Here is a 25398-nt window from a genome sequence, read left to right as displayed (position 1 = left end):
AACGGAGGGTTCCTTCTTCCTTTGCTTACTAACCTTATCAACAACTGTTCATCCCAGCTCTCAACTTTTCTTCTGCCCCTCACTGTATCCCCTAAGAGGTACAAGCACCAGCCAGACAGCACCTCCTCTTGAGACCTCTGAGCCCTGGCACTCTAGGGCCCCCCAATCAAGCTTGTGGGTTCTCTTAATCCAACCTCTTCCCTATATTCCTGCAGCCTTAGGAGTGCTAGCTGCTTTCTGCAATGATTTTTCTCTAGCTTAGTTCAGTGTTCACCTTGTTCTTTCAGCCCACCTACATCAGTGTAACCCATTCCCTACAGTAACTTCTCTCTGTTAAGAAACCTAGTGTAGTTTCTGTTTTCCTGTCTGGACCCTGACTGATACAAACTATTAGGAAAGTGATACTCACTTTTCCCTGGGGCACTAAGCCAAAAGAAAGTAAATTTGGAAGTGCTGGGAGTCATCCTGAGAGGTCAGACTGCCTGAAAGGAAGGCTGAGACAGAAGACAGATCCCTGACATATTTAAGCACCTAGATCTAGCTCTGACTGGAATTAAACCTCTCTCTCCCCTGGGTGGTTGAAGTAAGTTCCTTTTGTTATTGTTGTTTATGCCATAATGGGCTATTTGTTGTTTACAGCCAAAAGAGTCCTGATCAATCCAAATCTCCTCATCCCCACCCCCAGACCTAGTGCTTCACCCGACAGCCACTGGACACCCAAGACCAAACACTTCCTACTGAAAATTTTAATGAAACCAATAAGTTAATAAGTTAACTTATAAAGTGAGGTACTTGCATATCCAAGAACCAGGTTGGTGGGGGAACCTCGATCTGGAAGGAGGGAGGGCTTCTTCCCAAGTCTCCATTGGTCATAGGGTAATCCCATTCTCCTGTCCCTCTCCACAGCTCTGTTTCTGAGGGGGAGGGGTGGCTCTCTGGGGACAGTGCAGTGCAGGTGAGGTGAGCCAGGAGAGGCTCCATCCAGGGCGTGATGGTCACATGCAAAGGGTCTGTTGGGGCAGAGGCTGGGCACCACGGGGCTGAGCAAGATCCAACCCCAGCCCTGGTGCTGGTGCATGCAGATCCCCAATCATGAGATGTAGGCAGCTGGGCCCGAGCCCCTTGTTCCCTGGCACCCTACAGGGGGTCACCATTGGTCCACCACCCATCACCCTCCTGCCATCTGCATTGGCTTTGCAGAAGAGGGACAAAGGGGTAGGGATACCAAAGAGGTGCTAGGGGCCTGGAGTGGATGGGGGGTGGGGGGATTATGCCAGCATGGAGGGCTGTCAACTGAAGTGAAGAGCAGGGTATGGAAGGAGGGTAAACAGTGCATGTGAATACCAGATGCAGAGTGGTGCCTACCAAAAAAGAGAATTAGTATTCTCTCTGAGAGTTAGAGTGACGAGGAAGGGGGCAAGCCTAGACAGAAGCAGGCCTGATAATCAACCTGGGCAAGGGCCTGGGGTCTTTCCAGTGCTGTCCAGGCCCCGGAGGTCTACGCCTGAGTTATGCTGTGGGGATGCTGAAGAGTGCCCTTGGGGGCAGGTAGAGGCAGCAGTTATGGCTCCTGAACAAGTGAGGAGTAGATCTTCTTGAGAAAGGGGAGCTGCTAAAGCTCTGGAGTTGTGCCTGGAAAGACCTGGGGTCACCTCAGAGTTCCCTCTCCCACCCAAATGGAGTGGCAGGGCTTCCTTTTAGTGGACATCACCCTGCAAGGCCAGCCCACTGGCATCAGCTGCAGAGGCCCAGAATGGCTGAGTGGCTCTGTGCTCATGTCTCCAAGTGTGCATGATTGTGTGTGTCTGCATGTCTGTGGAACTAGAGGGACATGTTTGTGTGACCATGGGAGCAATGCGAGGTTTGGAGGGGAATACAGAAGCTTGTGCTGTCAAAGGTGTCCCGAGGGTCAAAGAGAGGAGTGAACAGACAGCAGGAAGGAGCCCCTGGTGGGGAGGGAGGGACACCTGCAAATGGAAAGAAAGGCCCAGGCACTGCCCTTGGGGAAGCAAGGGAGAAACTGGCCCCATGCTGGCTGGGTAGGTGGGGAGAGAAGGAGGGGGTTAGCCAAAGAGGGGGATGGAGGTCATGGCCAAGCCGCCTGAGACCAGCTAAAGCTGGGGGCCCATCTCCCAATGGGGGAGGGGCAGAGGGACCCCATGGGGGTCCCCAAAGTTGCATATTTAACATAGTTTGCATATATGGTGCCCATCTGCCTTGTGGCAGGGTCCTGTGCTTGTGGGTACCTGTGGCGGCACCTTGGGCCCACCCCCAAGTGGGGCAGGGACTTGGCAGGAGGTTTTCCCTCCCTGCTCTGTCTGAAGGGCGGGCCAGAGACCTCACCTTGCATAGCTGGAAGCTAGGTCAGGGCCCAGGAACCCAGCGCCCCACTCCCACTCCCGGGGCAGTGCCCCTGCCAGGCAAGCTATGCCGGGCCTTGATGGAAACGGGCAGGGCACTGGGGGGCCCAGAGGCCTCGGGGCAGCCGCTACTGCTGCCGGCCGAGCGAACTGGCATCTCTCGCTCCTGAGGTGGGGCGGGTTGCTTGTACCCACAGCCGGTATGTTGCCCACCCAGGCAGCTCAATACTGTGTGTGGCCTCTCTCCCCGTGAGGCAACAAGTTCAAGTCCGAGCGGAGTCCGGAGGCCTCACAGGTGGGTCCGAGCGCCCGGCCGTGGGGCTGGCGGTGTGCTGTCCCAACCCCTGAGAAGCGCCTCAGTCCATATTGGTGCTGACCGAGCGGGAGATGCTGAGCGTCTGTGCGGAGACGGAGATGTCCTCGTGGTCCACAGGGCTGTGGTAGTCGGACGTGATGTCGGGGTCGAAGAGCGGCACTTGCACGGTGCCCAGGCTAGCCGAGGTGCCAGAGCGCAGGCAGCGGGAGTAGAAGCCCAACAGCAGGTCCAGCTTGTGCTCGATGGACTGCACCTGGGGGCGGGGCGCAGCTGGGAGCGTGGCTTATCTGGGGTTGGGGGCGGGCTTAGGGCGCCACTGAAGGCGGGGCTTGAGCGGGGATAGGGGCGGAGGTTGGGGCGGAGCGAGGCTAGGAGGCGGAACTTGGCTGGGGAGGGGCGGCAGGAAAGGGGAGCTTGGCCGGAGGGTGGGACGAAGCTGGGAAAGTGGTTTATTCCCGGAGCAAAATTTAGTTGTGATTGGTTGGGATAGCGACAACTGAGGTGGGGTTTAAATGAAGTAGAAGGAACTTAGGTTTACCTGAGACGCTACCAGCCTAGGGGCGGGGCTTGGCAGGAGAAGGTGGGTGAGCTTCCTGGCAGGCAGAGCTTATCTGTGGGGCGCGGATCGGTCGGGCTGGGGCCGCTTGGGCCCTGCTTGGACCTCCGTGGCGGGTTCTCTGGGCTGTGGCTATGAGAAGGGCACCCTCCCCTTGTTCCTGTCCCTACGGCCTTCCAGAGCGTCTCCGTCGACGACCAGCTCAGCTATACCAGCGAAATTCCATCCCACACTCACCTGCTTCTCCACCTTGACCACGCGTCCCATCATACTAATTTCATCCACTGCCTCCGCGTCCAAGGGCCCCTTGTCGCCCTTCTCTCGGGCCTTCCGGTCCCCAGGCCCCCGGCCCATAATCTGGTCCACCCTGTGGGGAAAAAGAACCGTCACAGGGCCCACACATCACACTCCCTCCCCAAGAATTCTAGGTTGCCCGCTGAAAGAGGAGACAGAGCCTGCACTGGTGAGAGGGGCAGTCTGAGGGGAGGGGCCTTTCGCCCTGCCGAAAGGAAACCAAGTTGGATGGAGGGATCCAACCGCTGCTTTGAGGGTTTCCCAACTAAGCAAAAGCACAACACACAGCATAACAAGTAAAACAACTGCCTGATGGGAGGGCAGGTGGGAAATGGGAGAGTGGGAACAGAGGGAGAGACACAAGGGGGAATGTGAGTTATAAGGTAGACAAGGCTAGAGCTGGTCCCACCTTATTTTTCTGCTCTCCTTTACAGCAAAATTCTTGACAGTGTTCTCTCTACCCTCTAGCTCCAATTTCTCTCTTAAACCTTCTCCACTCAGACTTCATTCCCACCATTTCACCAAAACTGCTTTTGTCAAGGTTCCAAACAGGCTCCGTGTGGCTAAATTTGATGACCAGTTTTTCAGTCCTCTTTATACTTGACTGCACAGCTGATCACTTCTTCCTGCACTTTTTCCATTTGGATTCCCCAAAACCACCCTCTCCTGGTTCTCCTCCCCCCATTTCCTTCTCACTGACGACTCCTTCTCAGTCTCCTTTGCTAGTTCCTCCTCCTTTATCTCTACAACCTCTAAACATTGCAGGACCCAACACTTCTGGGACCTCTTCTCTTCACTTACTCTCACTAAGTGATGTCTTTAGTTCCAGATTTTCAATTCCTCTATGCACTGTTGACACCAAATCTCTATCTCCAGCCCACATCTCTCCTCTGAACTCCAGACTCCTCAATCCCACCATGAGATCAACATCCACTTAGATGCCTGGTGGGCATCATAACTCCAACACGCCCCAACTCTCCTGATCCAAACTGACTCCACCAGTTGCCCTCCCCATGCCAAAAAATGGCAACTTTTTCCTCCTGCTCAAGCCTTGGCTTCATTCTTTATTCTCTTTTTCTCTTACATCCCATCAGAAAACCCTGTCAACTCTACCTTCAAAATATATCTAGCATCTGACCATTTCTCCCCACCTCCACTGCTGCCACTCTGGTCCCCGTCTGCATCATCTCTAGGCTGGACATCAGAAATGGCTGGGTGGTTCTTCAGGCCCAAGACAAGGAGCTTGGCCGGTCTTCTGGACTCAGCCAGGAGCCTCAAGCCAGAAGCCTTGCCCAGACCTGAAACTCCAGCTGCCACAACGGCCCCTAGGGGGCACTCGGGGCTCCTCTCGGGCTTTGGTGGACAGGCTCTAGCCCGCGGTCGCCGCTTCAGGATCCGGCCGCGGCCTCCCTGCCCACCTCCTCCGTCGAGGGCGGGCGCACCCACCGAGCCTGCAGGCTCTTGATCCGGCCCAGCATGTCCAGGTGCCCTGCCGAGTACTGCTCGATGACGTCCTTCACGTCGTATGGTCGCAGCGTCTCCTTGAATTTCCTTTTGGCCACCAGGAACTTGAGGATCCTGTTGCGGGAGGGGGGGTCTCAGAGGGAAGGGATTCTTTTCCAGCCCCCTCTCTGTCCCTTTGCTACCCCTTGTCCAGCACCAGGGCACCCCTTGCTTAGGCCACATAAACAGCCTCCACTGGGTCTCTCAGCCTCCCTACCTACTCAACACCCTCCCACCCACTGCCCCTTAGTTTTGTTTGGTATGTTTTAATGTGCCTGTGTCTGCAGTCACATTTGCCTCGTAGGCAAGACTGGGATGGTTTCTCTCTGCCAGGTGGGACACAGGGCAGGCATCTGTGTACACTGCCAATGACAATAACTCGGAGGAAGACTTTTTGCATTCGCTCCACAAATGCTTGTTAGCACTGCTGTGCTGGACTCTGGCTGCCCAAGGGGCATCGGAGCCACTCCCTGGCCTCGGGAGCCCTGCTCTGCAGTGGGAAACAGAGGGGACACACAATTATGGGGTGATAAGGGTGGAGAAAGGGGCTGGAGATGGTGAGAAGAAAGACCTTGGCTGGGGAGGTCTGGGGGTCAGGGATAAGTCTAGAGAGTGATGCTTCCCAGTTGCACAGCAAGAGGAGGGGGATGAAGGGAGGCTCTCTGGACACAGACAGGCATGGAGGTGTGTAAGCGAGATTCAGTTCAGAGGAGCTGCAACAGGGTATGAAGACAAGGGGTCAACCCACCAGGGTGAGGAGTAGAGCATTTAAGGGAAAGAGTCTGGCCTTGAGCAGGAGGCTGGAGGCCAGGGGTACCCTGAAGAGCCCTGTATCCCTGGCAGAGACTAGGCAGTGGGAAGTTGGGGTGGAAAGAAGAAGTTCTTCCTCTGCTGTAACGTGATGCCCTGCCAGCCCATGTGGAGAATGGGCCTAAGCTGGGAGGGGGCAGCAGCATGGAGAGGCGGGGCATGCTGGGTGTGAGGGGTCTGTGGGGTGGCCGAGGAGACCTGACCTGGGCCACGTGGCAGCTCAGGAATTGTGTTCCAGCAGCTGGTCACTGGGAAGGGAGAAACAGGATGTATAAAAAGAGGGTGGGAAAAGGCCTCAGACTCTCTGGAGAGTGTGTATGGGATGGGGGTCAGGGGTCTGGCGACTCTGATTTTGAAAGGAACACAAGGGAAGAAACTTATGGTCAGGTGCATCAGCTGGGGAAGAGAGGAGGTGAGTCTGGAAGGCCCGGGGGTGAAGGAGGTCTCTAGAGCTAGAGCTGCAGGCTGTAAAGAGTCTAGGCCAGGACTCCATGCCAAGGAGTCTGTGGGCCAGACCCACAATGGGGCCATGGCTAAAGGGCCCAGGAGACGCTGATCCCCTAATATGTCGAGGCAGGAAGCAAGCTAGTAGGGCAGATGCTTTCTAACTTTTTGACCAAAGCCCGCCATAAGAAATGCATTTTACATCAGAAACCAGCACACACACACACACAGCTGAAACATAAGTTCCATGAACATTTATCTTTACCGTGAGGGGTGCATTCTATTTTCTGTTCTATTCTTTTTTTTTTTTTTAATGCTGACTATGGTCTGCTAAATTTATTTCACTAAGTTGATTTCAAACTGTTGTGACCTGTGGTTTGAAAGGTACTGCTCAAAAGGAAGGCCTATGGGAGACAGACAGGCTGAGGTCAAGACACCCAAGAAAAGAGAGAAAGTTTGAGACCCAGAGGCAAAAGGAAGATGAGAACTGAGACACAGAGATGGAGGGGAGAGTGCATTAAGACAGAGACATGGGAGGCAATAACGGATGCAGAGCGAGGAAGAGAGAGAGAGCCTGACATAAAGCAGAAGGGGAGAGAAGCAGAGAGGATAGTGTGGGCATGAAGAGAGGGACCACGATGGGCAGCCGAGCCCACCACCCCACCCAGCCAGCCCTCCAGACATGAAGAGGATGTACGAAGCCTGCTGGGAGCCACATGCCACCTCCCCACCCCACCCACACTCCAGGGTCCCTGCCAACCAGCATGGCAAAGGGTGCCAGGTGGGTAGCAGCTGGCATGCCCGGGAGCTAGGCCAGGTCTGGCCATGAGGGCAGACCACAGATGGGGAGCAGCAGTGGGTGGCAGACGGATGGGCGGGGGGCACCATAGGCCTCAGTCTCACCTGACAGAGCGGATGACCGTCTTCACAGCAGGCATGACGTCGTCCACCGTGAGCTCACACTGGTAGCTCTTTTCCTCTGCCACTTCCTCTGAGGGGCCCTCTGGAAAGTTGGGGGGACCCAGGTGGTGGCAGCAGAAAGGGCCACTCCTAACCCGTACCACCACATGCCAAACCACCCTTAGAGGTACTGAGAGGGAGAAGGAGGCCTAGAAAGGGCCCAGAACCTTCCTGGTGGAACAAGGTCAACCAGACCTTGTTGGCACTACCCAGGACAGAAAATACCAGTTCATTGCCTATGGTCAGTCAGGGTAAACATCTGCCTGGTGGCCAGGAGAGTGGGAGTTGCTTGAGGGCACATCTGGTCCGCCTTGGAACAAACTGCACACAGCCCTGAAGGAAGCCCCACTGGTCCCGCCCACCAAGCGGGACAGTGAGCCCCAGAGCAAAGGGACTTGAGGCCTTTGCATGTAATACGCACACAGTCTTACCCTTCAGCCAAGAGGGAAGGAAGCAGAGGCGGGCTCCTGTGCCCAGCTCTGCTGCTGGGGCAGGTCCCTAAAGCAAGTCATTTTTCCTTCCCCCAGGTAAGAGAAACAGCTTCTCTGAGACTATTGCCCTACATTGCACAGAAAGGTGATGCTATCCTGGCCCTGCTAGGGGCAAGAGGGGATGAGAAGCCAGGCAGCTTCTTGGGCAGGAAAGAGGAGACCCCAGGCATTAGCCATGCCAGGCTCCCATGGGTCAGCACCTCCCAAAGACTGGTTTGTGGGATTCTGTGACCTTCCAGAAAAGGCCTGAGTCAGTCAGCAGCATGGGGCCTGACACAGCACAGACAGAGGCAGCATGGCTGGGTCCCCCTCCCTCTAAGGCATCCTGCCCCTTCTTTTTCCCACCCAGGGGCCTTAAGCATGTCAAAGCTGGGAGAAGTCTTCCAGAGCACTTGGTCCTATCCTCTAGTTTTCCAGAATTGGATGCTGAGGCACAGAGAGGGGCAGTATCTTGCCTAAGTCACAGTGCCTTACTTAGGTCAGAGCAGAGCTAGAATCTAAAAAAAAGCAACCCCGCTCCCCAGGTTCACAGCCTCATAGCTGCAGGCTGGGGAAGGGCATGAAGAGGGGCAGGGTGGGGAGGTGGGCTCTGGAGTTGGACACACCTCACTGAGTACAGCAGCTCTGACACTTATTAGTTGAGAGATCTCAGTCTCCACATCTGTAAAACGGGGGTGCGAACAGAACCTACTTCCTAGGGTTGTTGGGAGAAGGAAAGAGATGATGTGTATGGGGCTGTACACAGGTATGGCCCCTCGGGTATGGATCGCGGCCCCTCCCAAGCACATCTGTCAGGCAGCTAGCTTTGGGGAGACGCTGTATTCGGAAAGCTCTTCTGCTCACCTGCTGAGATGTAGTTCCTGTGAAGTAGTTTCTATTATTGTCCTCATTTCACAGGTGAGGAGAATGTGGCCCAGAGAGATTAGGTTACTTGCCCAAGGTAAATGGCAAAGGATTCAAAGCCAGGCAGCCTGGCTCCAAAGTCTGCACTCCTAACCGCTACCAAACGCTACCCTCTGCATTCTCATCTGATTGTCAGTCTGGAGCCCAGCAAAGCAGGTATTCCGATGCCCATTTTACAGACCAGAAGACTGATGCCCAAAGACGGTCCCCTGTTGCAGAGCTGGGACTAGAGCTGAGTCTTTCCCCGTCCAGCCCAGGTTCTGGCCCTGTGCTGCTGCCCCCAGCCGGCCCCCAGGGGCTCACCCTCAGCAGAGGCGCGGGGTTTGAGTCTCAGAGAGGCCCGGAAGCGCGTGCGGTCATTGAAGCTCCAGCTCTTCTGCACCTTGGTAGGGCTGCTGGCCTCAGCCCCCTGCTCGCTGCCCGGGGACGCAGGCATTGGAGGAGGTGCCAGGTGCTGCTTGGAGGGGCCTGTCCGCCGCTGCGAGCTGCCCATGCGGATGCGGTCTTTGATGCCCATCCGACTGCTGGCAGGATGGGCCGGGGGCGGGTAGTGGAGAGCCAAGTTAGCCAGAGCAGGGGTGAGTGTGAGGGGGGACATAACTGGCTTGGGCCTTGGGCAGCTATTGGGTCTTAACTCTCCACCAAATGGAGACTTCCTGGGGTGGGACAAGGGTGTGGTGAGGGGACCCTGACTCCTCCCAGAAACTGATCCAGGGTCAGTCTGGGCAGATGCCCCCCCCCGCAACCTCCCATCCCTCATTGCCTGGACAGACAAGGGGTGCACAGGAGACAAACATCAGAGTGGAAGGAGTGAGAGAAACCCAGGAAGGGAGTCAGACAGAAGGACAGGAGAGCTGGGCCTGGTCCAGGTGGGCAGGCGGAGCTGGAGGCTGCTGAGAGATGAAGAAGCTCACCCAGCCTTGCACACTGAGGAGGCCTCCAGGGGCCCACTGGACACAGGGTGGGTTGTGTGGAGCTGAGGCTGTGTGTGTGCGCACCTGTGACAGTGTGGTACCCAGGTACCAGTGCGTGTGCATGTGTTCATATGTGTGTACACGTATCAGTGTATACCTGCCTCCTCTACCCATTGCTGGAGTTCTCTGACCCCACACTGGTGAAGTCATGGCTTTTCAGGCTTTCAGACCTGGTAAAGCTATGCAGGCGGTGCACTACAAAATTCCAAAGGCCTCCAACACATAGACCTCGGAGTAAATAGCACCCCTAGGGGTGTGCAGTGTGCCAGCCCACTGAGGGGCTTTAGCCCTATGGGTCTAGCTGCTGAGCCCACATGTATGCCCAGGACATGCCTGGTGCCTGCCCTCCCCATGAAGTCTCCCCTGCCTGAGCTCTGCCCACCTGGACTGACATCCTGCCCATGTGACTGTAGGCTCTCCCTCCCAGCGCCACAGCCCCGACTGCCTACTGAGCCCCCAGTTCAACTGCACCTACACGTGTCTGTATGCCTGTGAACATACATGTGCATGTCTGTGCCTGTGCTCAGACTTCCCTTCCCACACGCCAGCTCACCACCATATCCCCCAAACCTTAGAGGAAGACAGGTACAGGGAGGCCTCAGTTTGCCCAAGACAGGCCCTAGTTAGCCAATACCTGGTAGAGTAACTCTGTGTCCAAGAGGTTCAAGGACCATGTTATCGCTGTTTGAATAGGACCTATGCAAACATCCCCCATCCCACACCATGGGGTGTCACCACTGCCTCTTGCTGTGGCATTTGGGTTAGGGGCCCCTCCACCCAAATGTCTGGGGCCCTAGCTCAGGAGAGCACCAGCCAGTCTTTGAGGAGGCCTGAGGTGAGACAGAGGTTGGGGGAGGAGACTGTGCCACCTTCTCTCAGCGACTTTCAGATCAAGGGTTGGGCAGAGGACAGATTCTGGTTTCAGGGTTGGGTGGGAGCTGGGGGTCTCCCATGCCCAGGGCATGGGATATAGGGTACAGAGCCAAGATGCTGAGGTGAGGAAGATCTCAAACCAGGGGCACCTTCAGGAAGGTAGCCAGGATGTACAGCCATCCTTAGGAGTAGGATTCTCTGCCCAGAGGGAAGAGGTTATAGGTCATGGACTGGGGCCGTTAAGATATTAGAAGGGAAGGATGGGATGGCCCTGCAGTCCAGCATGCTGTTTGCTGGCCCAGGATCCGCTCAATGCATCCCAAAGATGCCAACCAAAGTTTGAGGCTGGCTCTCCCAAACTTTCCTCTGCAGAGCCATTCCTTCAGGCTCTCATGCTGGCAGGCACCACCCACCCGCCCAGCCCGTGCAACCCATCCCTCTGCCCTCCACTCCTCCAAGGCAGAGAGGAAGACAAAGGGATGGAGAAGGCCCTGACCCTCATCCAAGGGCCAGGAACTCCAGATCTCTGCACCCAGCACAATCACTTCCATTCTGGAAGAAAGGAGTGACCTCCCCATCATGAGAAGTATGCGAGCAAGACTGAGTTTGCACTCGGTAGGACTTTTGGAGGATGGGGTCTGGAGGCTTGCACTAGAGGTCCTGAAAGGTCCCTTTCCAGCTCTGACTCTGTAATGGCTGAAGGAGCTTCCAGCCTGGTTTGTGGGGTTCTGTAACTTTCCAGCCAGCCAGAGGCCCTGGGCTCCTCCTCAATGTAAGACAGCACTGTTTTCCCAGGGGTGGCCCTGGATTCCAGCTCCTTGGGCAGAACCCAGAAAATGGATCATGTCAGCCTCTCTGGAGCTAAAAGCTCAAAGAAAATGGAAAGAAACCTAGCACATGGTGGACATCAAAAGAGCTCCCGCCTCCCCAGTTTCCTTAGAACACACAGATCCTGTCTGACTGCCTGGCTTGTGCAGTTCCTGTAGTTCTTTCAGCCACATGGTGGGCTTCATAAGCCATCCCTGGTTTGTAGATGGGGAGAGAGGTGAAATGACTCCCCCAAGGTCACTGAGCGCCTATCGATGAAGCAAGGACTGGAGCCCAGTTTTTTCTGACTTCAGAGACTGTGTTCTTCTCCAGGACAAGCAGTTAAGGTGGTGGTTCTCCACTGGGGGTGATTTTGCTCACTAGGGAACATTTGGCAATGCCTGGAGGCATTTTTGGTTGTCACCCTAGGGGGTGCTCCTGGCATCTAGTGGGTAGAGGCCAGGGATGCCACTAAACAATGCATGTAACGAACCACCACAACAAAGACTTGTCCAGCCCAAAATGTTAACAATGCTGAGGTCAGGAAACTAATCTAAGGGGTCGGCTGGTACCAGGGAGGTGGATGGGTGGGCCTGGATGGGACTGTCCTGTTGGGGAAAGCCAGCTCTGGGCATAGGCTGCCTGCTGCCTGCCCTCCTGGACTCAGCCCCATACTTACTTCCACAAGGAATTTTTTAAGGACTCCATCTGCCTACCAGAGGCCAACCTCACAGGGGAACAGAGGCAGCCTACCCCAGCCAGAGCTGCACAGAGTCCTTCTCTTTAGAACTGCCACAGCCTCATCCCTGGCCTCTCTGCCCGGGCCCTGCCTATTCTTCATGACCCAGCTCAGCCCCTGAGACCCTGGCTCTCTGATCTGGCGGTGCCAGGCCGCCTGCTCCTTCCCGGCACTGTGCTCTCTTTCACCTCCTCACCTTGGCGTGTGCTGCTTTCTTGATCTGGAACGCCCTGACTCGTGCCTGCTCCTTTTGGGGCCTCCTCTGGATGAAGTACCTGACCCAGGTTCCACAGCCCCACTGCTTCCTCCTTTGGCTGCATTCATCACAGCACATAACAATTACTCTTTGCAATTCTCCAGGCACCATGTTTTATTCACCACTGTGTCCCTAGTGCAGGGCCTGGCACAGGGCTGGTGCCAAGGAAAGTAGTGGTGATGCAGCTAAAAGAGTTGGGCTCTGGAGTTAGCAAAGGAGGCTCCAATTCCAGCTCCTTCAGGCATCTGCTAGGTCTCAAGGTGGGCAACGGAGAGCCAGTAAGCTAAACCCAAGATATGGCAAAAGTCAGAGTGGGAAGGACCTTCAGAGAGCCTCTAGTTCAATTTTCCCATTCCACAGATGGGAAACTGAGGTCCCGAGTAGGGAAGCAATTTGGTCAAGATTACACAGGGGGTCAGTGGCAGAGCCAGAACTTATCCCAAGGCTACTGTACATGTCCCTCCTGACAGACTGGGTGCCAGGCCCATGACCCCAGACCTGGCAGAGACATCCCCAGGAAGGTTTGGGGCTCATCGGGGCCCCAAAGCAGAAGGCAGGCGGCAGGCACATGCACCTTGTCCTTGGCCCATCCTGTCCCCCTCTCCAGCCCCGGAACTGGGCGGGGCAAGGAGGAGTGGGGACCGGAGGAGCAGGCGAGGGGGTACCTCGGTCTCCAGCTGGCGTGGATCCGAAAGAAACTCCGTTTATTACTAAACATCTGGCTGGAAAGTTGAGAACAAGACACAAACAGAAGTTAGTGGGAAGGAGGCAGGTGGGCAGGGCATGGGGGAGCTGCCAGGATGGGACTGGCCTCCTGTGGTTGGTGGGAGAGAAGGACCCCCATGAAAATCATCCTCCAGCCTTCATCACCAGGATGCAGCGGTTCTCAAGATTTGCATAAGGATCTCCTGGGGAGCATGTTAAATATGCAGAATTCTGTGTCTCTTCTTCAGAGATTCTTATGTGGGCTTGGGGAGAGGTCCAGCCCCAGAGGGTGCTGATGTAGGAGGTCAGTGGACCATGCCTTGAGAAACACCATCTTACACAGGGGGTCAGTGGCACCTCACTGCAAAACCCCAAAGAAAGGAGGTGCTGGCCCTGGCAACGCCATCCCCCAGGAAGCCCTGTGTCTTGTCCTGGAAACATGTTCGGCCTGGATGCACCCAAAAGCATCATTAAGTGTGTGGCCACCAAGTGTGTGTATGTGTATGTTGAGGGGGATGGGGGGGATGTCCTATCTGGGCACCCACACCATAGGGCCCACACAGCCAAGATTAAGGATATGGCCATTTGGCTTGAGCCCAGTTACTGATCCAGAAGTCACAGCTCAGTCCCCTAGGGTCCCTGAGAAGAAGGAACACTCTACCACCATCACCGTGAGTCCCAGCCATGCAGACACTCTAAGGCAGACACACACAGGCTGAGAATTAGTGATCGTCGAAGCCTTAGCAGTAATCTGCTCCTAGGTCTTAGGGGGCCCAGAGACCCAGAGCAGCTGTGAGGGTGGTACAGCAGCTGGGCTCCAGGCTAATCTCCATTCTCAGTGCCTTCCTATTCAGGCGAGGTGAGACCGAGAGCCCCTGCTCAGGCCCCGGGCAGCGTAACGCAGACTTCAGTATTTCTGAGTTTCTACCTGTAAGCCACATAACAATGAAGGGCCTTCAGACAGTGACAGACTCTGAGTGGGGCAATGCCATGGACTCTCCTCCAGGCAGCAACCAGCCTGACCTGGCCAGACATGTCCCTGCTCCCTCCAGTCCCAGATCTGGACGGGCTCCTTCTCTCCACCCACTTGTCTGCCCTGCCCCTAGCCTGAAGTGCCTCACTGAGGACAGGGAAGGAATGCTGCTTCCAGGATTCGTTGAACCAAAACCCCCTCCTCTCCATTCCCCAGACCCTTTCCATTCCAGAAACGCAGAGAACCCAGAGCCTGTATCAGCCTAACCGTTGCCTAGGACCCAGAAGCTCAGAGTGACACAGGGACTTTCTCAAGGTCACACAGCATCAGGTGGCAGGAGCGAGCTTTCACCACACTGCTTCCTTCTTATCACTGAGTGGCTCACCTCTTCTCCCCTCCCTTGTTCTGGGCTTAGGGCTCAGAATCACACCTGAAGCTCAAGGCCCAGAGGGCCACCTGACTCAGGAATGATGTGTGAAGATGAGACAAAACAGAGATGGGCAGGGGACAGAGAAGGAATGAGGGGGATTGAATCCTTGGCCTTAAAGCCACACCTCTACAGGAGCAGCCTTATCCAAATACACATGTAATTCCACTATTGGTAACCGTTTATGTGGGGTAAGCATTGTTCTTTCTTTGTTCTTCTTTCAAGATGCAAAAAGCTCCAGGAGAGACAGATCAAGGGGAAAGAGACTGTTGGGAGCAGCAAAGGAAGAAGGGCATTGTGCGAGAATCCCAGGTGACCCCTCTGGGATCAGCAAAGCTGTGGGCAAGGGCTGTACAAGACAAGAGCATCATTCATTGGTTGAGTTTACGTAGGTCCTACAGCGGATCTTAGTCACAGAGCTCTCTTTCCAGCTGGCATCTCGTTCCTGAGAGGCGAGTTCACTGTCAAGCCCCTTCTAGAGGAACATGCTGGGGGAGGGGGTTCCCTGCCCTCACACCCCAGAATGGTGCCCACGATTACCTGAGCCGTAAGCACCTGTGGCCAGTGGCCTCCTCCTCTCTCCAGCTTCCCAGGAGGGATGGGGGTGCAAGGATGGAAGAGTGAGGGAACGTGGAAACAGAGAAAGAAAGAGGACAATGGAGTGAATGGACAAGGTAATGGAAAGGATGGTGAGGACATCTCCCCGGTCAGACCCTGGAAACCCCAGGTGACTAGAAGGCAAGTCCAGCCTGGCCTCTCCAGAGAGGCTCTCAGTCTGTACCTGTCAGGCCATCTGACGGCAACTGCCCAGGCCCCGCGACAAGGCCTGGGCGTCCCCAGAACAGGCCCAGACACCCACATAGTGGCTGGAGACACATCTGAGAGAGGATGAGACAGAATGGAAAAGGACGAGGAGAAGCAAGAGGAGGTGGCGGCCCTGGGGGGCCCCTACCTTTCCCCAGGGCAGAAGGAGGCGCTGCCCGGCCGGTGGCAGGTGGCAACGGGCGGGTAACGGGAGGGCGCTCCGTCGGGTACTGGCGCCCGCCGCACCTCCAGGGGCCGTAGGCCCCCATTGCGGGCCCGTTGCACATGCTCAAACAAGAGGACCAGTTCTCTGCAGGAGAGGGCGCCATCAGCAGCAGGCAGGGCTCTGGCAGCACCCCCTCACCTGGCAGGTGCTGGGCTCCTGAGTTCAGATCCTGCTAGGCTCTGCCTCTCTAGAGGTACTCAGCAAACAGCCCAGGCCAGAACAGGCAGGAACAGCAGGTGGGGGAGACTAACCCTCCTCTCTGCCTTTCTACATTCAGTTCCTGGGAAACTCTCAGGGATGCCATGTATGGTTGTGCAGGCTGGGCACAACTCAAGGGCACCCTGACAAGGCGGCAAATGGGATTCATTCCCGCTTCCTCTGCTTATCACGCTGAGTGCCTGGACATAGAGCTGTGCCTACCCGGAGGCCAGCAGCAGCCCTCAAATCCTCACCCTCCTGCTCTGACCAGATTTTAAGTGGAAACGGAGCCTGAGGAGGGAGACCTGGTAGGGTAGCTAGCCCAGCTTCCTCCTCCTGCAGCATTCACTCCTGCCACCGAGTTCGTGAAGACTATAGACGTGAGGCTCAGCTTCTTCCTAACTCCCCTGTTTCCATAACCCAAGGAGGAGCTCTCTCCTCTCTGCCTTCCCATTGTACAGATGAGCAAACTGAGGTCCAGGAAGAAGGAGGCCCATGTGACCCAGAATCTCTAAACCAAGTTCTGTCCTCTTACCAGAAGATCCAAGACCACTCCCCGCCCATCTTCCCTCCCTCGCACACGTATTCCTAAACAAACCAGCCCCTGCCCCACTCCCCATGGCCTGGCCTTCAGTCCTCAGGGCTCCTCCTGGAAAGGCAGGCTCCTTCTAATCTGAACACTATCACTGTCTGAGAGGTGGGAGCTTGCCTCGGCCAGGTAGAGAGATGGAGGGACCAGTGTGATTCCAGGAGCTCCCTTTTCCAGACCCTTCTCTCCTCCTTCTTCCCTGGAAAGCCCTTGGGGTTCGGAGGGAGCAGGGAGGGGGACAGCCAGTGGGAGGGAGTGGCATCATGCAACAGCTGCTCTTGGAGAACTAATGAGGCAAAAAAGGCACCCGCAGGAGTGCTGAGCCCAGCAGCCTGGCCCGGCTGCACTTGCTGCCTGCCTGCACATGGGGCTGAGCCATGTGCCACGGTCTTCATTCCTGCCCAAGGGCCTGACCAGGCACCTGGTCTCATAAACCTTGGTGGTGCTATTAATAATCCCCTGCACGGAGCCACCCACTGCTGTCTTACCACAGCCTGGGCCAGAGGGGCAAACTACTTCCGGGCTCCAAGGCTGCTGCTTAGCACAGTGAAAGTAGGTACACATTCACACGCAGGGCTGCTGGGGCAGTCCTTGCACCCAACTCTGGCACACATGTTCTTGCCCATACCACCCTTGCACTGCCCAGCTGCAACACTCCAGGCTGGCAATGGCTGGCACCGAGGGGAGATGAGCTGGCTGTACCACTGCCCTGACAGGCATCAACTATGGGGTGAGCATGTGGACTGCAGGACTCAGGGCTGAGTCAGAAGGGCAGGGCTCCACCTCATGCCCTGTGTCCAGTGTCCACCACCTTCCCTGGCATAGCAGAGTGGGAGAGAGGACACTCTGGGCTCCGGGTTACACAGGATCTGCAGAGCCTGACCCAGATGCTCCTTCAGGATCCATCGCCCCTTTCCCACCTTCCAGAGCTGAGCCCCAGCCACTTGTCCCCATTACCACCAGCACCCCCCCACCCCCACCACCACCCACTTCCCCCTGGAGCAGGGCCTACCTGAAGGATGGAAGGATACTGTCATAGTAGTACCAGGTAGCCGTCAGGTAGGCCCGGCTCATGTCGGTGGAGTACAGGCGCCATGCAGCCTGGTGATGTGGGGGAAGGGAAGGGGGACAAGGCATCAGAAAGGCCTCCGATAGAACCTGGGCCTTGGGCCAGCTGAAACAGATCCAAAACCAGAGGCCACTTCTAATCCTACAGCCACTGGCAGGGCCAGACAGAAACAGAGGCTCAGAGAGAAATGACATTCCCAAGGTGATGAGCAGGTCAGCATCAGAGCAGGAGGCTGAAAGCCCAGGAGCTCAGAACTGGGGTTTTGTCATCAGGCAGATGTGGGTTTCCAAACCCAGCTTTACCCCTACTAGTGTGGACAAATTAAGTGAAGCTTCAGAGCCTCAGTTTCCTCGTCTGTGAAATGGACACACTACTACTTATCTAATAGGGTGTTGTGAGCCGTAAATGAGCAAATGTACATCAAATGCCAAGTGCTGTGCCTGGCACATGGTAGGAACTTAATATCAAGTTCACCTGTTAAACGTGTTGTCTCCTATCACCACAGCTGATACATATCTATTCTTTGTGTATTTGACTAATGTCTTTCTCTCCCCTTAGACCATAAGCTATGTCTTGATCACCACTGTGTCCTCTTGACACATGGTAGGTGTTCTGCAAATGTGTGGGGAAAGAATGCTGGCTGAGTGAATTATCATCACTAATAGTAACCCCACCCCATCTTTCTCAGCTGCCTGCCACTGCCCATGGGGTTGAGAAAGGAGGAAAGAGCATCACCTACCAACCCCTCAGTATCTATGGACTTACAAGGGTTTCCTCTGTAGCAGGAGGGATGAGGGTCAGACAAGAGTCAGGACTGTCCCTCTCCCTCCAGGTAAAAAGAAGAGCCAAGGAGGGACTGTGAGTGGGGCAGTCAGCGAAGGCAAGGAGGCATGGAAGGTGCCAGGCAGGACAAAGCAGAATTGGGCCCTGGATGCCACCCTTCTTTGAGTGCCTCTTGTCCTTAAGGGACTGCCCACTGCTGACGTCACCAACCAGGCACCCTCCCAGGACAAGAATATTTTCACTTACTGCTTGCCTAGGCCCCTGGCTTGGGCTGGGGAGCAACTGCCAGAGCTGTCTCATCAATTATGGGTACCACAATACCAGCTGTCTCTTGGCATGGTCAGTGCCAGCTGCCTGTCCCTACAATGCCCCTTGGAAGGCCAGCTCCCAGGGGACAGCAGCCATTGTGCCCCAAGGGACACTGAGAAGGAAAGGCTGGGCTGGTGGCTGGAGATAGCGGGGTGGGGGAGGCGGTTCCACCCTGGGGAGAGATAAGGGTTGTTAAAGAGACTTGAAGTGGCAGGGTGAGAGTGTGGCATGCTGGGGAGCAGGCTGAGAAGGACTGTGCCAGTACTCCCTGATCTGTTTCCCAAGGGGGTTTCTCTTGCACACACCCTGGTAGAGAGAAGCCAAGGCTGAGGGACAAGTCACAAAAAAATCAGTGCCCTTGCCTCAGCCTGGGCTCTGGCAGGACACCTCAGCACAGCGAGGGAAGCTTAGACCACACACTCCCGGGTTTCCCCCAGCCCTCCAACTGCTCCTTCTGTCTCCTTGGCCAGCTCAACTCTGCCCATCCAGCCTGATGATGAGGTTCCTAAAAGCCCAGTTCTGGACCGTCTTTCCTCTCCCCGCTAGGCAAGCTCATCTGTGCAGAGTGTTTCATGACTGTGTATGTGTAAGGGCTCCGAAATTCCTCTGCCTGGCACGTTGCTCTCATCTCAGCTGCAGACCTGTATATCCAGCCACCTCCTCAACATCGCCACTAAGGATCTCAGAGGCTGCTCAGACTCTACAGGCTCCAGTCAAACCCACACTCTTCATGCCCCAGATCTGGTCCCCTTCCAGCGAGTAAGGCCATTAATTACCATCCGGGCAAGCCAGAAGCCTGGAAATCACCCCACCACCTCCTTCTCCCTCACTCCTGATGCCACTAATTTCACCTCTACTATGCAGAATCTTCCCAATTCTTTCCATCTTACCTGTTGCCATCCTAGTCCAAGTCACCTAGCATTCTGCCTTGCCCAGACTGTTGCCAGAGCCTCTTATCTGGTCTCCCACACACACCTGGTCACCCTCCAATCCATTCCTCACTTTTCAAAATACAAATCTGATCATCACCCATTCCTCCTGCTTCATACCTGTCAGTGGTTCCTCATTGCTCTTATGAAATGTTCATCTCCTCCCTGAGGTCCTGAGCTCTGGGCCTCAGCCATCTGTCCAGCACCTTCCACTATACACTCCTCCCTGAGAGCTCTGTTCCAATCTCATTAGCTTCACTAAACACACCATGCTCCCTTCCACCACAGGGCCTTTGCATATGCTGTTCCTGTCCCTTGAATGCTCCCCGCCACTTTGCCTATTCACCTAGTTAACTCCTACCCATCCTCCAGCTCTCAGCTCAAGTATCAGTTTCCCAAGGTCCTTCAGGGTCAGATCAGGCCAGGTCCTTTGTTAAATGCTCTTCAGAGAATCGTTTCTTTCTCTCAAAGTTTTTATCTCGGTTTGTAACTACAGTATTCATTTGGGAGTGTGTGAGCAATACACTGGTGTTGGGAGCAGAGCAGGTTTACTGATGGGCAGCAGGGCTGGGTTTCCACCAGGGGCCTTGGCCTCTTGTCCAGACTCCACTCCACTTCCAGCTATATAGAACTGGGGCTGAGGCTGGGCAATGGGGCAGCTCTGGCTAGCCCTAAACTGGGCATGTGGTGCAGGGGGAATTCCTGACAATCTCGGGCAGCATCCCAGCTCTGTCCCTGACTTGGCACATGAGCCCAGAAAAGTCATGTCTGCTCTCTGAGCTTCCCAGTGGAGTCACAGTTGTGAATCTGGGACACATGGGTCAGCATAGAGCTGGCACGACGGTTTGGCTCAGGGACCCCCAGAGTTTCCAGTACCTGGATGAGGTTGGCTGCTGGCATCCTCCGCTTCTCGAAGTGCTTCTGACGGTGCTGCTCCTGTACCTTCAGGGCGAAGCCAGAGCCAAGGATGCCCTAGGGGGATAGGCCAGCTGGGGGAATGCAGTGGTGGTAGGGACAGAAAAGGAGGCAAAAGTGCCCCCATCCCTGCCAATCTGAGGTGTCCCACCCCTATGCAAACGCAGGATAGAGGCTTAGCAGTCTCTGCCCTCAGGACCCTTCTGTCCCAGGCTGGGTGATCCCAAGTGGAGGGGGACTCACAGCAGGCAAGGCAAAGAAGGAGATGCCTAGTAAGGCGAAGCCGGCAGCCAGGACTCTGCCTAGCCATGTGTGTGGTGTCTTGTCACCATAGCCGATGGTCGTCAGTGTAATCTGGGAACACAAATGGGTTAGGCACAGGGCTGGTCATGGGGGCCACCCACAGGAGCTTATTGGAACACAGGCATGGGGAACCTGATCATGGGGCAGAGGGTCCCCATGGTTACCCACTGGGGCTGCTTACAAGGATCTGTCACAAGGCTGGTTAGGAGCATAGAAGGGAGGCCCTCCCCTGTGCTGGTCAGGGGAAGAGGTACAGGTCACAAGGACTTGACATGGGGAACTAGACTGTGGGCACAAGCAGGTCCACTGGGCCACGGTGAGAGGCAAATGCAGGGGCTGGTCACAGGGGTCCCAGCCCTAGCAGGCACAGGCTGGCTCAGCCCCGAGTTGAGGTCACAGTGGTCAGGCTAGGAGGGTCCCAGGGAGAAGGGCGGCCCTACACAGACCCTTACGCACCGTCCCCCACCAGAGCGAGTCGGCGTAGGAAGAGAAGTCGGAGTTGGCGTCCTTCTCGGCCAGATAGACCAGGAAGGAGGCGAAGATGAGCACCAGGAATCCTATGTACCAGGCGGTGATCAGCTCCTGCAGGGGCAGCTACGGGTGAGAGCACTGGGAGGACCCCGGCGGAGGGGGCTGAGCGAGCGGGGAACGCTGCGCCCACCGGGAGGGGTGGGCAGGTGGAAGAACGGCCTCTGGGAGGTGTTCTGGGAGGGTTGATGAAAGTACCCCTTGGAATTCTCTGGCGGCAGCTCTGCCCCACTTTCTGTCTCGGCTCCGCCCTCCAAGGAGGCCCCGCCTTCCCGACGGGACCAGGCCCCCACAGAACCTCAGGGCACACCGCCGACCCACCCCTCACCCGCCGCACCCCAGCCCCACCCCCGCCCTTGGCCCTCCAGGTTCCACCCTCAACCCTCCGCCCGAGGCCCCCAGACCACCTTGCCCCTACACCAAGCTCAACTTTCAGGCTTCGATGCGACACCGCATCTAGCCCCGCCCCAGCTCCCCACTTAGCTGTAGAGACCCCCGAACCCAGAAGCTTCCAAATGAGACCCTCAAGCCCTACCTTCGTCCCCGCCTCCTGGCTTGCTCCTGACCCCCGCAGGCCCCGCCCAGCCCGGCTCCAGAAGAAGCCCCTTCTGGCCTCGCCGCTGCCTGGTCCCTCGTCCCCTGCCGCCGGCCCCGCTCCGGCCCTGCACTCCCCGCTCCCGCCCCCGGCAGCCCCCGCCCGGCCTCACCTTGCTGTGCGCGTAGACCACCGAGCCGAGCAGCTTCCAGGTGCCGCCGCGGCGGTCCATGCGCACCATGCGCAGGATCTGCAGGAAGCGCATGCTGCGCAGCGCAGACGTGGCAAAGATGTTGCCCTGCGTGCCCGCGGCGATGACCGCCACCGAGGCCACGAACACGATGAAGTCTGCAGGAGCGAGGGCGGCGATGTCACCGCCGGTGCCGAGGAGCCCACCCGCCCCGCATCGGTACCGAGGCCGGCGGGTGGAGAGCAGCCAGGTAGGGTCAGGTGCGGGCAGGGCAGGCCTTGTTACCGATGACACAGAAGGGCTTTCGGGCAAAGCGGAGGCGGCCCTGCCATCCTCGGTAACGGCAGCAGCAGCCAGCGGACCAGACCCGGACGATGTACTCCAGGCCGAACACCACGATCATCACGAATTCCTGTGAGACCAGGGCCTCAGTTCTGGTCTCCCCTCTCCAGTTCCAAGTCACACAGTACAGGTCCAGCTCTGAGTCCCTGAGTTAGGGGTGGTACTAGGATTTCCCCAGACCACCTCTCCTGGAGGTTCTTACACCTGGGTGGATCTGAGGAGGACTCCAGAAGGCAGGTGGCCCCTTCCACGTCTTCCAAAGAGACTGAAAGCCCAAGCCTGTCCTCCACTTCCTGCCCCCGTAAGCTGTCTGGGCTTTTCTGCTCCTCACCCAGCCCTGCCCCTCCCAGACTCTATAATCCTGACTGGGTGACATAAGGGGTGGCCGTCTGTCATCTGTCCCCCTCTGAGGTGCTTCTGTTTAGAGAGAGAGAAAAAAAATCACACCACAGATAGAGTTAGCAGTTTTGGTCCTGAGAAGGATTGGGGCTTATTCATCTCTTCTCTGGGCCCAACATTCACAGAGAGGCAGGAGGTCCCTCAGTATCTGCTATAAAGCAGGGGATGTGGCCCAGAGAGGGGCAGGTACCATCTCAGGGAACACAGCACAGCAAGCCACTCTCTGAGCCATAGTGTGAGAAGCCTCTCTCTCCATCTTTGCCCTGAACACAGAGGTGCTGTGCCACACAGACTCCCTCAGATGTGGACTCCAGCACTCACCAGGATGAGAAGACACTCATTGGCAAGTTCCTGGTGCTCCTGGATAGTGGACAGCACAGACAGCACCAGGCAGCTGAAGACCAGCAAAAATCTGCAATGGCAGCATGAAGAAGACGGTTAGACTGCTGGATGGACAGGACAGTTAAGGAGCCTCTGGCAAGGGGTTGCAGAGTCAGAGGAGTAGGGAAGCACTATTTTGGAAGAATTACCTGGAAATCAGAATCAGAGTTCTGGAGTTGTAGCTCTGTGCCAGACACCAAAGGGAGAGACACCCCTGAGCTCTCTCAGCTGCTGAGCTCACAGACACCTTATAACCCTTTCAGAGCAGTGGTCAGTCAGCTGAGGGTGCCAGGTCTGCCTGGGCTGAGAGCAGGGACCAACTGGCTCAGGGTCCCATGATCAGGAAATGCCTCCAGGCTCAGTCATGCACAAGTGGTGGCCTCAGACCCTGGCTCAGTTTTAAGGACATCTTGAGAGAAGTGCCCCAGAGGTCAGCTGAGGAAGCAGGGAAGGTCAGTGGCTGAGGGACCCCTCTCCTTCCGTATGAACTCCAAGGTGGAGCCTAGTTTCAGCTGCAGAATAGAGACAACTGTCCTGCCTTTGTGAGCTCTTATGGAATTAAATAATGAGACAGCTCTGAAAGGAAAGGGTACCAGAGAAGACAGGCTAGGAGACGGCGGTGGGGGTGGGTGGGCTGTGGAGAGGATCTCAGGCAGCTGGGCCATGCCCTGGAGACCTGGACTCCCCTGAGGGCAGTAAGAAGCCATTGAGTGGCCCAGAACCAGATGTTAGGAACAGAAGGAACTTTATAACCCTACTCACCCAACACTTCCCTCAACCCAAATTGCACACATGAGGAAACTGAGGCCCAGAAAGGGAAGGGAATTCACCCAAGGTCACCCAACATGCCAAAGACAGAAGTAGGATTAGAGCCAGGGTTCCCGAGTTCCCAGTGGATGGGAAGAGGGGGAAAGGGCATAAGGAGAGAAACTAGTGGCCTCAGGGAGAATGTGACTACAAGAGGCAGGACAGGCGCAGAGGGCACAGGCTGCAGATGCAGCAAAAGGGAAGGAGGCTGGGCTCCCCAAATCTCTACTCTTTGGGATGAGGTGTGCGGGACATGTATGTGCCTGGGAGGAGACTCCTGAGGGAATGGACTTCTCTGGAAACGGACTGGGGACTGACCCACAGCCTTTCCCAGATGTTCCCAGAGTCTCTCCCCCAGGGGCTGCTGATTCTGCATTCTGCCTGAAACGCCTTGCCCTCAGGGCCTGATGAGACTGCTCACCCTCTCTTCACACAAACGCTCCCTCCTCGGGGGAGCCTGCTGGGATGGCCCCCACTCTACTATTCCCACTTCAGAACTTGCCCTCCCAATGCTTGCCTCTGTGTATGTGGCTCAAGTCACTTTCTACAAGGCTTTGAGACCTGGGTTCAGATGATCCTGCTTCTGTGTGGCCCTGAGAAAGTCACCCACCTTCTCTGAGCCAGTCTCATCTGTGGAGTGGGAGCTGATGGGAGGAAAAACATGTAGAAGGCAGAGCTCCACCCTGGCCCATTACACCGCCTTGGACAGGGGCGCCCCTGCCTGCTTGGAGGGCAGGTTTAGGGCTTCATTCCCGCACACAGCCCTAGGTAGAGGAGATGGTAGTAGATGTGGTAAAGCATTTGAATGAATGAGTGTGGAGGAGGCCTCCTTGACCAGAGCTGAGTCAGCAAAGACTTAAGGCAGGGGAGAGGTGGAGGTGGGGGTGGGGGGTGGGGGTGGGGCAGAGCACCAGCAACTTGAGTTCAATAATTAACCACAGAAAATGCAGTGGCCACATCCACTGGGATGGGGGACTGCACTGAGACAGGGCTCAGGGTGGTGGGGCCCTCCCTGAGGTCATTTTATCCAGCCCCCTCTTCTGGGAAGGACTGAGGGAAGTCTTGATGAGCCTTCACCCCAGCCCTGGACAAATCTTTCAGTCCCATCGCTCAGCTGACCTCAGATCCTCAGGTCAGTGGGCCATGCTAGGGGCTTCCTACTGGGTGTCCCAGGAATTTTTTCACTTTTCTTTCCATGCCAACAGCTGCACATCTATAAAATGTCCACTTCACAATAGGTTAGGGGAAAAAAGCAGATTATCAAACCTTAAGGGCAATGTGATCCCAATTTTTAAATATAGATGCTTTTAATATTCATACCAAGAGTCAGCAGGGCTCATCTCTGGCAAAATTAAGAGTGATATAGCCTTTGCTTTGCTTTTGCTTATCTGCATTTCCTCATATATTTTAGGGTAAATATGGGTAATAACAAACTGAAATAAAGTTTAAAATGCATTTCCTTAAAAATATGAACAGGGAAAAAAACACGTTTAATCCTGCCTTACCTCTTTACCACAACAGCCTTTGACATTTAGCAGGTGTGAGGGTATGGCAGCCTCTCCCCGGGTCCATCTCACATGTGCAGCTGCCTATCTGCCCTCCCTTCTTGGATGTCTCATGGACTCTCAAATCGAACGTGCCCAGAAACCAACTCTTCTTTTGCTCTCAAATCTTGCTCTCCACCTATCCCTCTTCTCAGT

The 25398-nt window shown here is 56.0% G+C and overlaps 1 protein-coding gene across 2 annotated transcripts in view; it reads right to left on the bottom strand.

The window, feature by feature from the left end:
* Positions 1-737: 737 nt before the first annotated feature.
* Positions 738-25398, bottom strand: part of KCNQ4 (potassium voltage-gated channel subfamily Q member 4) — a 50531-nt gene continuing 25870 nt past the window's right edge. The window contains exons 2-15 of one of the 2 annotated variants that reach the window (XM_057500083.1): positions 22832-22922; positions 22055-22181; positions 21752-21927; positions 20973-21098; positions 20457-20567; positions 20175-20270; positions 17221-17309; positions 15344-15505; positions 14932-14976; positions 8941-9161; positions 7187-7286; positions 4973-5104; positions 3470-3599; positions 738-2929 (exon numbers count right to left, since the gene is read on the bottom strand). In XM_057500083.1, the coding sequence (XP_057356066.1) occupies positions 2717-2929; positions 3470-3599; positions 4973-5104; positions 7187-7286; positions 8941-9161; positions 14932-14976; positions 15344-15505; positions 17221-17309; positions 20175-20270; positions 20457-20567; positions 20973-21098; positions 21752-21927; positions 22055-22181; positions 22832-22922 (1819 nt within the window). In that variant the 3' untranslated portion in view covers positions 738-2716. The remainder of the gene's footprint in view (positions 2930-3469; positions 3600-4972; positions 5105-7186; positions 7287-8940; positions 9162-14931; positions 14977-15343; positions 15506-17220; positions 17310-20174; positions 20271-20456; positions 20568-20972; positions 21099-21751; positions 21928-22054; positions 22182-22831; positions 22923-25398) is intronic. The other variant, XM_036893102.2, reaches the window with a different exon arrangement.

The sequence above is a fragment of the Manis pentadactyla genome, chromosome 4 (assembly GCF_030020395.1).
Source record: "Manis pentadactyla isolate mManPen7 chromosome 4, mManPen7.hap1, whole genome shotgun sequence".
Classification (NCBI taxonomy): Eukaryota; Metazoa; Chordata; class Mammalia; order Pholidota; family Manidae; genus Manis; species Manis pentadactyla.
Note: the sequence above shows the minus strand (reverse complement) of the source record. Positions and strands in the feature narration are given on the sequence as shown.